General features: G+C 39.0%; 1 protein-coding gene across 1 annotated transcript in view; it reads left to right on the forward strand.

Annotated features, from left to right (window-relative positions):
• Window positions 1-17,609, forward strand: part of CRYBG3 (crystallin beta-gamma domain containing 3) — a 71,606-nt gene that overhangs the window by 29,723 nt on the left and 24,274 nt on the right. The window contains exons 4-10 of the mRNA XM_048492761.1: window positions 2,781-7,560; window positions 8,701-8,748; window positions 9,559-9,674; window positions 10,867-11,011; window positions 12,668-12,801; window positions 14,568-14,682; window positions 15,487-15,522. Coding sequence (XP_048348718.1) covers window positions 2,781-7,560; window positions 8,701-8,748; window positions 9,559-9,674; window positions 10,867-11,011; window positions 12,668-12,801; window positions 14,568-14,682; window positions 15,487-15,522 — 5,374 coding nt within the window. The remainder of the gene's footprint in view (window positions 1-2,780; window positions 7,561-8,700; window positions 8,749-9,558; window positions 9,675-10,866; window positions 11,012-12,667; window positions 12,802-14,567; window positions 14,683-15,486; window positions 15,523-17,609) is intronic.

The raw sequence follows: 17,609 nt of genomic DNA on the forward strand, positions 1-17,609 counted from the left end.
CCTTTAAAGCTTATTTGATGGACGGAGTTAAGAGGACCAGGAACTGAGAGCCCTCAGAATTCAGCAGATAAACTGCGCAGCAGGCTGTGCATTGCCTCCTTGCATGTAAACAGAGAAACTTGAGGAAACCCCACTACAAGCCCACTGAGCGGAGAAGAACCCCAAGGAAAGACTTCCATGCATAATAGGCCAGTGATAGCTTGCAATTGAAACATTGTAATAAAAAGAAAAGAAGGGCTCGGATGAGTTAAACTCTTTCCAGTTACAATAACACATGTATTTTTCATGTTTCTTAAAAAATTACATTATTTGTTGATCAACTTTTGATGCAGATACCTTTGGAATAAACAGTAAAAACAAAAGCATAGTGCCTTGGTTACAATCCACATAATTTCATGGGTGTTATTCTCTTTTCCCATTGTTAGTCTTTTACTATCTGTTATGACCCTCTCAGGGATAACAAGTGTTGTTCATAGAAGGCTTAATGACTGAGCAGCTCTGTAGTGGGTAGACAGATGGAGCTCTTGGAATATGTAATCAGTTTTCTTTTTCCTCTTGGGATTCAAAATGGTACTTTAATAGAGATGTGAATGCCTGGAAAACAAATAGAAACATTTGGAGGGAAAGATTTCCAAGGCCTTTTTTTTTTTATCCAGTTGAAAAATTTGGGAGAGTATTGGGGAAAAAAATTATTAAATATTGTTTCCTATTGAATGAGCAAAATACTTTGACGTCAATGGTAACAATATCAGATGCAGGGATCTCTGCTACAATAAGTAGAGAAAACTTGAATATAAGAAGCTACCTTATACTGAGTTTAAGGTATATTCTGTTCTTTCCTACTGCTGTGATTACAATGGCAGAAATTTAAGATGGAGTGTCATATTTGCTTCTAAAATTATCTTAACTTTCATGAATTTAAACAAGGTTCTCATGACTATATCCAGGAACTAGTTAGTGTCCAATTAATTAGTTCATGGATATATAAACAACAACATAATATGCCCCTGGACAGAACCTGTGCATAACACAGCATTTATTCTTCCTGGTTCACTAAGACAGCGTAGAGTACATCAGCTTGCACTCAAATATTGGGTATATTTGCACTCAAATATTAGGTTTATTTGCAATTTTACTGGAAGAAAACTAAGGCATATATAACTTTTAAATTCCATAAGTATTAAATATTGTAATTTTATAAAGTAAATTATAAATTATGCATTTTTTGTTATTAAAGCAGTAAAATGAGTTTAAGGTTGATAGGACAGTAAGTATAGCATATATTTCAATTTTTCCCCAAATCTCCATCTTTTCCTCCAAGGCTTCAAACTTTCTGGAAATTTTATGTCTCTATACCTTAATAATGCACAGATAATCATTCTCTGCTGAATTTGTATGGCTAATGTGAGCATTAACTAGGCTTTTGAAGTGCATGTACAGGAGAACTGTATCATGTTCATTTTGAATTTTGAATCAAGGCTGTGTTTACTGTTTAAATTCATTTTTATCTTGAGGCTTTTTGTAATTTGTGTACATTAATTAAACCATGTTTTGTGTTTTTTAAAGTTGACATGCAGGTAAATATCCAGTATGTTTATATGTGGTGGAAAGTGCTGTCAAGTTACAGCTGACTTATGGTGACCCTGTAAGGTTTTCAAGGCAAGAGATGTTCAGAGGTGGTTTGCCATTGCCTGCTTCCATATTGGCTGAGAGAATTCTGAGAGAACTCACAGTCCCTGTGCTGCAGGGTTGTGAGCAATTTATTAGAATAGACTGAATCAGCCCTCTGAAGTGAATGAAATTATACTTTTAAGGAATGGTAATGACAAGGGGATGTTATTGACAGAAAAGTAATCAACATTCCTTTCTAATGAAAAATGTCAGTGAATCAATGTTACCTACATGCATAACAAGCTATGGTTGTGATCCAGCGATGCTACTAGTGGAAACAAACTAATTTAATGCTTTTCTGCTTGTGAAAGATGCTCTGCAACACTTAGTGCTTTCCGCTGTATATATTATAGTTGCCAGAAGTTGGTTTCACAAGATCTTGCACAAGCAAAAACAGAAATAGGACTACAGTAAGCTTGACTTAACATAAACAGCTACTGCAGCCCAAGAGGAAGTTTTGCACTGAATCCAACCCATGATCTTGCATTGGAACAGAGACCTTGCTCTCGATGTATTCGCTGTATTTCTAGGAAAAAAGTTCTCAAATTGTACCTAATAATAGTTTGTTCTTAAACGTACTTCTTAGGTAATTGAGGAAATACTGAGTTTTTGCAGAATGTACCAGCCTAATATTTTTTTTAAAAAAACTGGATCTTGGGATTTTGTAGATTGGCTTTGGCTACAAAATAATGTTAAAGGCATATAAAGTAAATTGCTTTTCCTGTACAAACCATGCCCAGACCAGTCCATTACTAAAAATAAGCTGTGTAATTCTTTAGAAAGCATAGTTTTAGGAAGGATTCCTGTTTGGACTTACAGCTAACATGCTTTTCTGCTTATGTGCATCTCTGATTAGAAAGTAAATAACTGTAAAAACATCTCATGCTAATTGCATTGTGCTGGTATATAGCTGCATAATATATTTTGGTGGAGTTGAATGAGAATGGAAGTAGAATTGTTCATGCTGGGGAGTTTTAAATAAAAAATAAGCAGTGTCTGTTGTGCTACCATCTTTGTGGTAAAGTAAGAAATAATAATAAAAAGCATATTTATGTTGCCAAGTATACCCACAGTCAAAAGTGCCAATAATTATATTTCTGTTATTTCAGAAAAACAGACTGTGAGCTGGGCGCACCTGCAGTTACTTATGCAACTTATCGAGGCTCAGCAAGAATTAAGCAGTTGCTTAAGAAGCAAGCTGAACTGGAGCAAAAAAAGGAAGCTCCAACCAGCACTAATAGTTCTACTGCCAAAAACAATCAGCCTGCAGACCTTCGAGAATCAGAAAGTACTGCAACAGAAGCAGGATTGTCTTTAAAAGAAAAATCAGAATCTGAGACAAAAGATGACAAAAAGATTGCACAGATGGATACCTCGTTGGCAATGATAGGCCTGAAAAACAGTGCCAAGGATGTCTTGGGTAGCAGTGACAGAGAACCAAATAATGCAATTACTTCATTGGCAGAAATCGAAACCATGAAAAATTGCATCAATGAAGTAGTTTCTGTGAAACATGCTTCAGCTTCCAAGACTCCAGAAGTTAATAGAAATCTTCTGGTAGAGCCAATATTGTTGACAAAGGAAGCAAGTTCTAGTTGCCAGAGTATAGATCTTGTTAGAGTGAGTTTGGCAGATAACAGATTGGTTGAAAAGGGAGAAGAGGTGTTAGGAGAAACACAGCTTCAGCCAAACAATGACACCATTGTTGAATTTCAAAAAGAAATGCAATTTGGTGTTCCTTCTAAAACAGAAACACAGGAGTCAATTCAGCATGAACTTTCATCTTACTCTGAAGTATACTCTTTTCATGATGAACAACAGTTGCTAAAACACAAAAGTCCCTGTAATATTTGGGGTAATGATCAGTTCAAACTAAAATCTGAGGATCAGATATTGTATTTAAATAATCATTTGTGTAGTGGGCAGAAAAGTAGTAGTATGACAAGTACAAGTGAAGATTCACACAAACATTTGGCTAAAGAGAAAGAACAAGCCCCACAAATTATTTCATCAATTGCACACTTGCCTCTCTATGAACAAAGACATAGAGAAGAATTGAATGATGTGGGATGCAACCAAACTAGTGCAGTATCAGAAGCTATTGATCTGTCTGCTTCAGCCCAGTTCCCAGAAACGATTCAAGAGATGAACATATGCAGCAAGAATAGTCCAAACAACCAAGGAGCCACAGAGGCCGTGGAACTTACACAAATCAATCCTAACTTCATGATTTCTGATACTGAAACTAACTGTGCTACCAGGGAGAATGTTTGTATGCCCTTGGTTGAAAGTGACCATGTTGAAGTGGCAGTGGCACTGCCCAACTTTACTAAGGAGAGCAATGCCAGCTCTTCTCTGATATCAGTAGACTGTGAAAATGGGCAAAACTGTAAGCCATGTGATTTCTTAGAAACTGAAGGTAACATCCCCTGTATAATCCTTAAAACCAAAGATGGGATCTGCCATTATCCTAGCTGCAGAAATGATGACACTCTGGTACAAATGGCAATCAGTTTAGATGGGTCTCTTCTTCCTCTTAAACATGGAACCAGTCCCCTTGAATTTGAAAAGACAAAGCATAGCAGCACAGGACCTCCTATCAATGCTGAGCCTTCACCTCTTCAAACTGAAGAAGTTATGGTTAATAACCCAGCTATATCTGCAGAAAAAGGTGATCCATTTGTCCATGAAATGACAGATCATTTTGAAAAAGGGAAGTCTCCTGCTGCTCCTGAAATTGAGGAGATTGTTATGATCAGTCTGCCTCCCATCTCTCCTTCTGAAGAGGTCTCCTTGCCCAAGGGCTCCCCTCCTTCTGTGAATCTAGAAAAGAACAATTCTCCTACCGTTCTTTCTTCTACTTCGACATGTGTCTTGGCCAGTAATTTTTTAATCTTTGAAGATAGCGCCTGTTTGGATGATGTGTCTACACCTGTGCCTCAAGATCAGAATCTATTGAAAACTTCATATTTCTTGTCTGATGATAAACAGGAAAGCACTAAAAAATCTGCAGGGGCTAATTTTGACAAAACATGTTGTTCTGTCTCTACGTGTGAAAATATCCAAATTAGTGAAACTTCAGAGCTCTGCAGACCTTTGATCTCTCCTACTGCTGCTGAATTTGGGAGAGCAGATCAAATTTCATATACGGTCCAGAAATCTTCAGACATTCCAGAAACTAGGGTTATCTCTTACACTTTTGAAAATGTTAACATTGGGAATGAGATTTCGCTCTGCTCTAAAGAAACAGAGACATCTGAATCATGTTTTTTGGGCTCTGGATCCAATCTAGGAAAAGAGATCCTTCCTGTTTCAACATGTGAAGATGCTAATACTTGCAAGCTTGCTTCTCCTACTTCCTGTTTTAAAGATATCTCAAAACTGTGTTCTCCTGACTGTGAAACAATTGATGTATTAGGCAAAATTCATTCTTTTTCTATTAATTCCAAAGATAGGATCACACTTTCATGTACTCCTAAATCTGGTGGTCTGCTAGCTGGATCACCATCTGAAACTGCTTGCTCAGCCCCATTTGTGGACTCAGTTACCTGTGATGTAGAAACTGTACATCCTGTATCATTGGTATTAGAAAAGGCATTGACAGTACATCAAGAGGAAGAGATTAAGGAAACTCCTCCTAAGCAAGAAAATCTTTGTTGCCTTGTTGCTTCTGTTTCAGAAAACCCTGTTGAACTGAATGATAAAGCAATTACTGCTTTGTTTACAAAATCAAGCAGCCAGTTTTGTAACGAAGGACTGAAAGATGTTGAAACAGGAAAACAAATACAAATTAGATCCCAAGACTTGAGTGTTTTGTTTAAAAAGGCTGATGAAATAGTTGATGAAGTTCTGTATTTAGCGATTGAAGAAATACAATCAAAGCAAGGAGTGGATGTCTGCCAGAGTAAGGATATTAAGTCCAATTTATTGGGATCCAGCTTTCTAAAAGATCAGAAAATGAGAAAAATGTTGTCAGAACCAAAAAAAATCCAGTTAAAGAATTCGTCATTAAAATATTTTAATGAGACTTGTAGCAAAAGGTCTTCTGGAATTAAAAAGAAAGATACAGTTGACACAGACATTCAAGGTGAAACTATGCCATTTGATATTGCTGATAAAATTGGTATTACTGACAGAATCATTGATGATGATGTTAATGCAGCTAAACATGAAGTGACATACAGTCAGCAGGAAGAAAATCTGAGCCAGGTCCCTTCCAGAACTACCATACTTGTGTCTAAGACTGAAGCACCAGAAGGGCTGATTATGGATACTAAGTTAACAGATAAACTTTCTGAAACAACTAAAGAACCCTTGCTTTTAAACCAGGTATATCCAGCCGTAGTATACAGCATAACTGCTGAGTGCAAAATAGCAAGCTCTTTGGTTTCTTGGGACATAATTGATGACAAAGAAGTAACAAGAGGAAAAATTGTACCAAATAAAGTATTTGCACGCCAAAACACTGGAGACAAATGTAGTGATTCCACAGCCAGCCCTGCATCAGTAGGTAAAGACAAAAACAATCAGGGTGTCAATGGCAGCAGGCACATGACAGATGCTGGTGGCAAAGTGAATGACTGGGCTACTGGCAATAAATCTGATTGTTCCTTAGATGCAGAAAGTGGAGAGACAGTTATGACAAGACAACAATTGCCATCAAGTCCATCTCTGCCAGAGAACGTGTCACTGCCAGCTATCAACTCAAATGTTCATATATATGCCCATCTTTCTAATAAATCCAAAGGGGAATATAGGCCTTTAGATTTTGGAAATAACTTTGGAAATGAGTTGTCCAAATATAGTCACAACTGCAGCAACCTCCTCTTCTTTGCAACAGAGGAATCATATGGAAGCCCTTGTGAAATAGACGGTGAAAAGGGTTATGACAGAACAAAGAAAGATTGCACAGAGTTGCAGAATACAAGCAGTATATCTGAATCATCTGTAAAGAGCAGTTGTCCAAAGATTGAATCAAATTTTGTCTATGAAGAAGAAGAAATAACTGGGATTATTATGGATGATGTCAAAGAGAAATCCCCGCAGTGTGTTACCTTTTCTTTACCAAAAGAATGGGACCATGATTCTTCCTTCACTATTTTGTATGAAGATTCCCTTCAAGAGGACAGCTGTTCATCTGCAGAACCAGAGCACTCCTTTCCGTTACTTCCTGGCCTTTCCCTGAGTAATATTGAGCATCTTCTGATGTATGAAGCAGCAAAGGGAAAGCTTAACTCTGGACAAACCTGTGAAGATAGCAACCCAGTAAGTGAGATGCCAGACAGTACTTGTTCAGAATCATTCATGACAGTGGAGGCAAAACGGTGTAAAGTGTATCCATTCTCTCTTTCTCCCATATATGAAGATGACAGTCCACAAGAAGACTTCCAGTCCACAGACATCTCTCCAGGAGGACATTTTAGTGAAAAATCAAGAGAAACCAATAATCCATCCTCGTCTGTCTTATCACTTCTGCAGTCAGTATCTGAACAGTTAAAGTCTAGTAACCAGTATGTTGAAGAGGAAGAGGAACTTTGTGAAGAAAATGAACTAGAGGATAACAAAGAAGCATGTATTCCAAGTTGCTGGGCAGGCATCCCAAGTGCAGCAATCCTAGGAAATGTTCATGAAAGAAATTTGCTTTCTAGGCACTCATATCTTCTCTCTAAGGATAAACTTGCTGTAGAAGGGGCCTCGCCTGTCACCTCAGCTCAACTGCAAAAATGTGACCTTGACACTAAGCCTTTTTCCAGGAGCGTGTTTTATGATTATTTACAGAATGCAGGCAATTACACATGTGAGAAGGGAACAAGATTTGGAAGTTTGCTAATAACAAAGGATCATCAGACCAAGAACAACGATTTGCAAAAAAATGGAGATTTTCAAGTGGTAAGGTGATTTTCCTAATGTTTGTGTATATCTGTGTAATCACCCAGTTGCATGCATTTATACCCATTTATAAGAGATGTATTCTATCTCTTGGGTATTTTGATGAATGCATACAAATTAGAGTAAATTAGTGTTATTAGTGAGGCAACAGTCACAAGCTCACGTTGTGGGATAAACTTATTGTGGATATAGAATATTCCATATGATATTGTTCTGAGGAGAAAAGCTCAGTTTTGCTATGTTTGTTCCACAGTTGAAATGTGGGCACATTCTTTCATGCAGTGAGCGGGTAACCTGGTACACTATTTATTTATTTAAACATCTCCATCCCACCTTATTTTCTCAAATACAAGGCAGCCATATCAACAAAGTTACAAGAGCATAGACTGTAATAGTCTAAGTAACAACATTTTGAGCCTGCCTTTTTTCTAGAAACTGAGACGTAAAGGAATTTTGATTCCCCTGGATCCTGTCAGTGGACACAGTGCAATCATAACATAAAGTGTATGTCCCTCCCTGATATAATGCTTCCTTTCCCTAAGAGTTTGGTAAATATTGGAATAAGGAAATGCTCATTTAAAAATACAGGCAGAGCTTTGTTATGCAGTATTTGGTTATCCAGTACACTGAGTTGATCAGCATAGGGTGCAAACATCTTTCCCTTCCCCCAACCAAAATACCTCTGTGTCTTTTGGTGTACTTATAAACCAATCCTGCGTGCCATCCAGTCAGCTGATGCTTCTGGCCATTCCTGGACTTCTGATAGCTAACACTGTTAACTGATGCTAGTCTTGGGTGCCTCCTTCCCCCTCAGCCTGGCTCAAGCTGTCAGAAGAGGAGCCAGCTCTGCTGATGGGTCTTGAGGCAGCTTGTCTCCCTACTGTGTGAGATAGCTGTATGACTCAGGGGAAAGTTTGCCATCTGATGTGGGAGTTATCACCATGGTGTTTCTGTGTATTAGGGTTTGGTTTCTCCAGTTTCCTCTGGGTAGCGGTGGGACAGCAATAACCTGGAATATCTGGAATATTTTATTAACTGGCAACAGTTGTCCTTGCAAGTGTCAGATGACAAAACCTTTTCTGTATCTTTTGTTAGTTCATAATTGTGGTGAAATAATGTTCTTCCACTCTTAAATTTCAGTGTCCCATTGACAGAGAGAAACTTAGGTGCAATCCAAGACCAGGAAAAGTGAGTCATTCTTTAACTGACTGCGGAATAAGAGATATTGATTGTTTTGTAAAGAATATTTACAGGTTATTGGGAAATGTTTTAACAAACTTGTTGAGTAAGGAATAAAATTAAATGAATGTTATTCCTTAACAACTTTTATCCAACTGTGTTGTTGACCCAATTTGCTGAAGTTGACATCTATGGGTCTTACTGAAAGTGTGTATCAAGACTTAATTTCCAGGTGGTTAGGACTAAATTTGTGTTTAAAGGGGCATAATTTTCCCCACACCATTTTCTTGAGCTAAAAAAAGTCCAAGTGCAGGCTGTTTGACTTGTTTGGGTTGCTTCCTATCAGAACATACAAATGTTCCTAATGCGATAAATCGTAGTTCCCTGAGGATTGTTCTTGGAAGGGGTGTGCCCACCAACACTACCTGATAATTAACTTTGAAAAATGATGTTTTAACTGATAGGTAATTGAAACTGTTTTAAGTTTTAAAGTTTAAAGTTAAGTTTTAATGAATTAAGCTGCACTCTTGTAATTGATATGTTCTGTTGCTTGTCGTTGAATGTGCAGCCATTCTGTGAGCCGCCTTGAGCCTTTTGGGGGTGAGGCGGCTTATAAATCTCATCATAAATAAAAAATAAAGGGCATGCACAAGCCTGGTGAAACCTTACGTTAGATACTGAGTAGTTTAAGGGAGCAAATACCATTCTTGCTGATTAAAACCAGTGGGACTTGTGTAAATGGTCTGAATAATACTTTTTCATTAAGAATAGACTCAGAATGTGTAGGTCTTTCCTTAAAAGTATTTCATTTTATTTCAGATGGTTATTTGTGACCTTAAAGACCGCGAAAATAAGCATGAAATTTACCATGATGAACTAGATACTACAGCCTGGATGTTTTCAAAAGAAGCATTGGTCAGAGTTGTTAGAGGATGGTACGAAATGCATACTTTTCATTTGCACCATAAGCCTGACATGTTCCTTACTAAGAGATCTGTTTTAGTACAGTTGAAAAATATTAGAGCGTTATACAAAAGTGGGGGGGGATTGTTCTTCTAATAAAATACCTTTAGTCTAAAGTAGCAGAAGACTGATACATTTCTGAAAGCTTGCATATGACCATTCCTTTTATCTCAGACATATGATAATAACATATGAACACTTCGGGGCAAGTAAAATTTGTCCTTCAGTTTCATTAATGGGTTTTCCAAGTTATCAATTTCAGTGTACAACAAATATTCTGTAACACGGGTATTGGGAGGGGGTTGTCCAAAACTTATCCACAATAGTCATGTGTATTGATAAAGAAATTGCATTTTCCCTGTACCCTAAAATAATTTATTGAAGCAGTCTTTCTCCATCTAACAATCCACTGGAGTGTTGTGTGGAATATGATTGCATGAGCATCACAGGCATTTTTTGAATGATGCTTATGACATAATTTAGGATGAACACCCCTTCCCAGTCTTATGCTATGCTTAACTTTTTAAAAAATGTAAAGACTTTTGACACTGAGTGCTTTTCCTCCTCCCAATCATAAAGATTAGCATTGTAGTATATATGTTGAAAAGTGGAGATCTGAGAGAAGGCATTTGGAAATCCTGTAAATCTCCCTCTTCAGGATTGTCCAGGCTCATGAGGGCTTGCACAGGATCCTCCCACGTGTTTCCTTTTCCTTCAACTAACTCTCACCTGCTCTCAGTATGAGTGGAGTAGTTTCAATCCTGGTGCCATTTTTGAAGGGTTTTTCCTTTTTCTCTTTGATTTACAAATCTACACTTTTTTCTGCATACCTAGGGAGTTCCCCAGGTAGGTAGCTACTCCTGCCATGTCTTTGGGTAGCTGTTTTTATCATCCACACAGAAGCCAGTTATTAGAAAGCTTTGCATATCCTAATATATGTATTTCCCACCATCTCCGGAAACTAGAGGATTTCAAACAACTCATAAAAGCCTAATTACCATTAGTGCACAATTTATACTTGTGTTTCAGTGCGAAAGAGCAAACAAATTTAGATATAAGAAGAAAATGAAACACTTTTTAGCATGAAAGAATATAATAATTTTCTACTAGTATGTTAGCAACTGTTGGATAAAATGGGTACATTCCTTTATTTTATTGATATAGCTGGATGTTGTATGAAAAACCACAATTTCATGGTCAGAACTTTGTTCTGGAAGAAGGAGAGAAGTTACTGGATGGTATCTGGAATACTCACACTGAGAATCATCAACAAAAATTCACAGTTGGTTCAATCAGACAAATAGTAAAGGTGAGTATTTTATAGTTAATTATGAAAGACAGGAACTAGTTGCAATGTCCATAATGGTTTTTCCTGTCCCCTACCTCCTCCCCAACATGCTTTTATTGATCGCCTCTTGTTTCATATCCTACATTTTTCCAGCCATTGGAAAACCATACTGTGTTTAAGACCTGAAGTGTGAGATATTTTTCTTAGTCTTTCAGTAAATACTACTTGCTTCTGTTTTTTTGCACCACATGAATTCTCCTTTGGTCCTGCCCACACCAGCTCTTTGCTGCCCTACTTAATTTCCTTAGATATGTATTTTATTCTCTTAACAATCACCTTGTGCTAGTTCTTTAAAATATACAAGTCTATCAAGTAACATACTTTGAGATTTGAGTGCTCTGAGTTAAAGCCAATAGAACATATATCACTATTTGAGATTTCTTTTTGAGAATGAGAAAGAGAATATTAAGAGATGGTAAAGATACAGCTCATGAGACCTAGTGTGAGTTAAGGAGAATACACTGCAGGAAGAGAGCTGTAACTATAAGTATTCAATGTAATAACAAAGACCAAACAATTTTATGTTGTTCTGATGACTCTGGCTGATTTTGCACTTACTAAATGCTCTGTGGCTGAGCCGGAGAGTGAACTTGCTGTGGGGCTTCTCACCCTGCATGTAGCTCCCTACTGCTGCCCAGCTCTTTCCTTCGCTTGAATGGTTCCCACAAACCCGGGGCTTTTCGTTAAGCACCGCTTAAGCACCGCAAGCTCTTTTATTTATTATTTATTTATTTATTATATTCATATACCGCCCTCCCCAAAGGCTTTTGTAGTCTCTTTCATGCATGCGTGGGCAGCCTCCATTTCCTGCATTCAGATTGGCTGAATCTTGACCCATTCCCCCACTCATTTTCACTATTTTAGTTTTACATAACTCTGAATACAAAACAGGTGCTGAGAATCAGCACCCTCTCCCCGCCTCATCTAAAATCCTTGCATATGTGCTGGTATCGCCGTCCTCCACACCTCTCCATCTAAAATGTAAATCCAAAATCCTTGCATGTGTGATGAGATCGCCATCCTCCCGTTTGTGTCGCCTGCACATGCTGCTTTTCTGCCCAAGGTTTCTCCCTCCTTTATATAACCCAAAGTTTCTCCCTCCTTTTTTTTTCACTGCAAGGGGGGAGGGCGCCGCTTCTCATCGCCTGTCCATTGGTGGAGTGGGCCAGAGCGGCAAGCAGGAAAACTAGCCCTGTTTATGCTACAGAGGAGTTTTGCACGCTGGTGAAAGCCTCCAGATCAACAAAGGGGCATTTCAAAAGGACCTCAAATGTTGTGGTTCAGGAAATTCACGGAGCAAAGCCATTGGCACGGGGCAGCTCTGAGGCAGAAACGTGGCAGTCACACTGCAGCACCAGTGGCTGTGCGAAACTCTGTGCCAACAGAGGGGCAATTTTGGTGTGCAAAATCAGCCTCTATGGGGGGTTTGTGGAAAATTTGTAACTTTGAAGTTATGTTGATGTTTTTATTAATGTTCCTTTTTGCTGTTTTATCTGATAGTGCTAGCCACTTAGATGATTCTATACAACTATGTGTGGAGAGATGTAAATATATAAATACTATCCTAATACAAAAGTGTACACTTAGGATAAGTGTACTGTCTGATTAACTTTGCAGAATTGTAGTGTTCCTGAGATTGAGCTCTATCCACAAACTGGCAAAGATAATTCTCCAGTCTGTATTCAAAATGCAGTTGCTAATTTAGGAGAACTGGAAGTCAAAAGTCCTACTCTTCTTGTGAAAGCAGGAGTGTGAGTACCAGTTTTATCTTATACATCCATGTATCTAATTCTTAACATGGTCAAATCGGTAGATACTTAAATCTAGAGACTGAAGGCATAAACAGACAAGATAGGGCTTTCTACAAACCTGAGAAAATTCCTAGATTTGCATAGAAGTTTGACACCTTAGAAAAACAGAGGGTTAACCTCCAAAACAATAGAAGCGGCACCTTTAGGAAATTAATGCCTTCTACAGTAGCCATTGTGAGAGTTGCTAAATAACCACAACAGTATTGCCAGCCTTCAAGACTTTGCTTTTATCAATAAAAGGCATAAGTAAGGGGTAGGGTCCTTTCCAGAATTGTTTTGGCCTTTGATGGAAAACTTATGGCGCCAGGCTGCCATCAATCACTAACAGGCCCAGCTGCTCACTACGTTCAAGCAAAGCTACTGCACACAAGCCAACGTGGTATTGTTAGGAGCTAGGACAGTGATGGCAAACCTTTTTGAGACCGAGTGCCCAAATTGCAACCCAAATGCCACTTATTTATCGCAAAGTGCCAACCCAGCAATTTAACCTGAATGCTGAGGTTTTCGTTTAGGAAAAACCGGTTGTTTCCCTCTTCCTCCGCCCCACCGGCTTGAGCAGGAGCCAGCCTGCTCTAGCCTCCAGCAAGTCCCATGCGCACCACTCTGTGCCTCTCTAGTATCTCTGCCTCCTCTGCGCCCCCGCCCCCCCACCGACAGCAGCCACTCGGAGCACAGGCACCAGGCCCACCAGCCGAGTCCTCCCTGCTCACCGTGGTACACGCCCGTCATGCTCAGTGACGCAGGCCAGCCTAGATGTGTGTGTCTGTGGGTGATTTTCCACCCCCCCCCACATGACAAACCCTCTGTGCGCGGGCCCACAGAGAGGGCTCGGAGTGCCACCTCTGGCACCCGTGCCATAGGTTCGCCATTACTGAGCTAGGAGACCCAGGTTTAAATCCCCACACTGCTGCAGAACCTCACTCGATGACCTTGAGCCTTTCACATGCTTCCAGCCTAGTGTACCTCATAGCTAAGTTGTAAGAATAAAATAGAGACAAGAATGATGCACTCTGATTTAGATCTTCATTGGGGAAAAGGTAAGCTATAAGTGAAGTAAAAATAATAAATTCAACTGAAGAGGGAGGCAGATAAGAAGTATGGGGGATGGGGGAGAGAAGGAAGCAGGGGAAAGGATATGGGGGCTACTGGGAAGTCCTTGTGGGTCCACACTTGTTTTTATCTGAGTCAGTGAAATGATAGAACAAGTAAGTCACCAATCAGCTATTGTTAACTATTCGTAGAAGTGAAGTTGAAGCAAAATAAATGTAATACTTTTCAGTGTACAACCACTTTGTTATTTTTGCTTTTTAAAAAAAGCAGTGGTGAAAAGACAGAGAGAGAACCAGGAAGGAAGGAAGAAGAGAAAAAGATGGGATTTCACACACACACACAGAGGTCTCCACATAATTTAATAATGCTCTTAATCAAGCTAGGTCAATAATGTTAGTCATAATGGGTAAATGGAACTTCCATGTTATGCAGAAGCATACCTTCAAATGTGGCATACTGGGAATACCAAGGGAGGATCATCTTCCCTATACCCTGCATCTGAACTTTCCAGAGACATCTGAATGGCCTGTGCTAGAAATAAAATGCTGTAGTAGGTGCTCCTTTGGGCTGGTCCAGCCGGTTTGTCTTGAGCAAAGTAACATTAGTTAACATTGTGTTAAATGAGTTAATAAGCCATTTTCTTTTCACTCTAATAGATGGCTTGCCTATTCAGAAGCAGATTACAAAGGAGAGGTGATGGTTTTGGAAGAAAATCATGATCTATGTGAATGTTCAGCAGCTGATGTAAAATCTCTTTATCCATTGAAAATGGTGAGGAAGTAAAAATTCTATTCAATAATAATAACAACAACAATAACAACAACCGTTTATTGTCATTGTGCATGCACAATGAAAATGACAAGCATTCCCCGATGCACACTATTTCAGACCTCACACCCCATCCTCACATTCCTCTTCTTCCAACCATCACTACACAGCCCCAACCACACCAGCACTAAACCATGGAGTTCAGCATAGCCACAGTAAGGATAGAAGTTGTCTCCAAGCCTATTTGTCCCTGTTTTTATAATCCTATATCTTCTGCCAGATGGTAACATTTCAAAAAGAGAGTATGCTGGATGAGACGGGTCCTTCAGAATATTCTGAACTTTCTTTAGGCAGCGGGAATTATAAAGTTCTTCCAAAGAGGAGAGAGAGCAGTCAATTCTCTGGACAGTAGTGATCACCCTTTGGAGCGCCTGCCACTGTGCAACTGGCAAACCGGCAAACCATGCTCAGATGCAGTATGTTAGAACACTCTATAGCACAGTGGAAAAAGTCACCAGCAGTTTTTCATTCAATTGTTGTTTCCTTAAAAGTCTCAGATAGTACAGTCTCTGCTGGACCTTCTTAACTACCACGGCAGTCTGAACGCCCCAGGTCAAGTCCTCTTTAATCATAACACCCAGGAACTTAAAGCTGGCCACCCGCTCTACTCAATCCCCATTTATAACCAAGGGCTGAATTTCTAAGCTATTCCTTCTATAGTCTACTATAAGCTCCTTTGTCTTGTTAGTATTAATAGCATAGAAACAGATTTTACATCTTAATTTTTTATTTTGTGTTATACGTTAGGGTGGCCTAAAAGTACAGATGCCTATGAATGTTGTGGTAAGTACAGAACTTATTAACAGGAAATTAATATTGCTTGTAATCTTTGAAGTACAATATTGCTTGTACTTTGAAGTACAAAGTACTTTGAAGTACTTTGAAGCATTTTTTAATTAATGTAGCAAATCTTATGAATTCTTACATTTTTTCCTGCATTAGAAACATTAACAGTCCCATCTTATGTAGACTTATACCCTTCTAAGCCCATTGACTTCATTAGATGGGTATAAATCTGCTTAGGATGGAGCTGTTTATGAAATCCAACACTTTTTTTTTCAAAGCTCTATATGGTTTGGGACCAACTTACCTGAAGGGCTCTTAAGAACCCGCCCAACCGTTACAATGTCTGCACATTTAATGTGTGTCTCTTGCTAGGCTTTTCCCCATTGCTCTACTCACTTTTCAAACATTGGAATTGGTTTAGGTATGGCTCTTCCACACGTTTGTCCTCTCTCTGCATTTTCAAAGTCGTGGAGTCCGTTTATTTTATTCCAAACATGCCTTAAATTAGGATTTTCAAGGGAGGATCCTGGAATCATCAGTGGCATCATAGTACCACCATTTTTTATTTTTTAAACACGCTTAAATTGATACTATCAATGGAGTAGTGTCCATGGGGCGACGCCCCGGGTGGAGCAGCAGCGGAGGTGTGGCTAGGCTGTCAAGGGGGCAGGCAACGCTGCGGCAGGGCACGTGTGCGCCCCGGGCACAGTTTCCCCTCGCTTTGCCTCTGAATACCATGGATGTATTTTTTTAAAAAAATCAAAAACAAAAGCACTCACCTGCAAGGCAGGGGAAGGAGAGGGAGGGCTTAACAATGATGGTAATCCAATCATTGAAAAGTGGGCTAGAGTAGGTGAGAGTTGCTGGAACAAAAAAACTGACAGAAACATTATGCAAGTGACTAAAAAAAAAGATTAGGATAAAAGTGGTCTTGAACCAGAAAAAAAATGTGGCAGTGGGGAGGGGGAGAAACCAAAACTAAAGGCACAAAAAAGCATGTAAAAATCAGGGGCAGTGTGGTACCAGAACCACTGAAAGCAGTGTGGTACCAGAACCACTAGAAAAGCCCCATATGAACAAGCCCACTGACCCAAAGTTTCCCATAATTATCAGAGGAGAAGATGATCCACAAATTTGTTCCCCATAAGTGACTGTAACCAGTGGTGGGATTCAAATAATGTAACAACTGCTTCTGGTGGTGGAATTCAAATAATTTAACAACTGGTTGTTTACAAGCACCATTTTAACAACCGGTTCTGCTGAAGTGGTGCGAACCTGCTGAATCCCACCACTGACTGTAACATGTAGGCATACTAACCATGTGAATTTTGTACATTACAATGAGAATCTTTAGACCCCCTCCTTGGTGGCTACCATTATGCATTTTCAGTTGCAATGTAGTTGGTATTTTGCTCTTATTTTTTTGCATCAGTACCTTAGTGGTCTACAACATGGGCTCCAGCTCTCATCCTTCAGGAAGCTGGTGTTTTTGATGAATAATACAAACTTTGTCATAACAAAATCGTATAGTTAAGTATATGTTTCTGCTTCTCTGTTACACCTGTTGTAGATATGGGTTTTAAATTGTTATCGCCTAATACAGGGCTTCTCAAAATGTGTAAACTTTTTTGTTGGGAGTTTTCACCATGTTCAACTTTCCCTTTTTCAAGTTCAGCCAACACATTTACCTTCTTGAATTGCACTTTAAAAACAATTCAAGTAGGCAAAACATCTGTTTCTGAAGAGAGTGCGATAACAAAGCACTTAAACAAGCTATTAGATGTGCTGTTTCCTTGTATCTTATGAGAGAAAGAACATGATCTTTAAAAGGACAATAAAACCCTAGTCATCTTGTATAGTGAAAAGTAAATTTATGCTTAGACTAGAGTTTTAATAATCTAGTTTTGCCATCTGTTTTTAACCTATATTTAAGGATGGAACTAAAAGCAGTTTAAAGAAAGCACCAGCCTCTTGAAAACTTTGGAAAACAGTTTTGAAAACAAAACTATCTGCCCTTTCCTCTTTCCGTTTACTTCACAAAATTATCAAAGGGAAACGAAATGGGAAGTGTTACTTCCAAAACA

This window comes from Sphaerodactylus townsendi, linkage group LG04 (assembly GCF_021028975.2).
Source record: "Sphaerodactylus townsendi isolate TG3544 linkage group LG04, MPM_Stown_v2.3, whole genome shotgun sequence".
Lineage (NCBI taxonomy): Eukaryota > Metazoa > Chordata > Lepidosauria > Squamata > Sphaerodactylidae > Sphaerodactylus > Sphaerodactylus townsendi.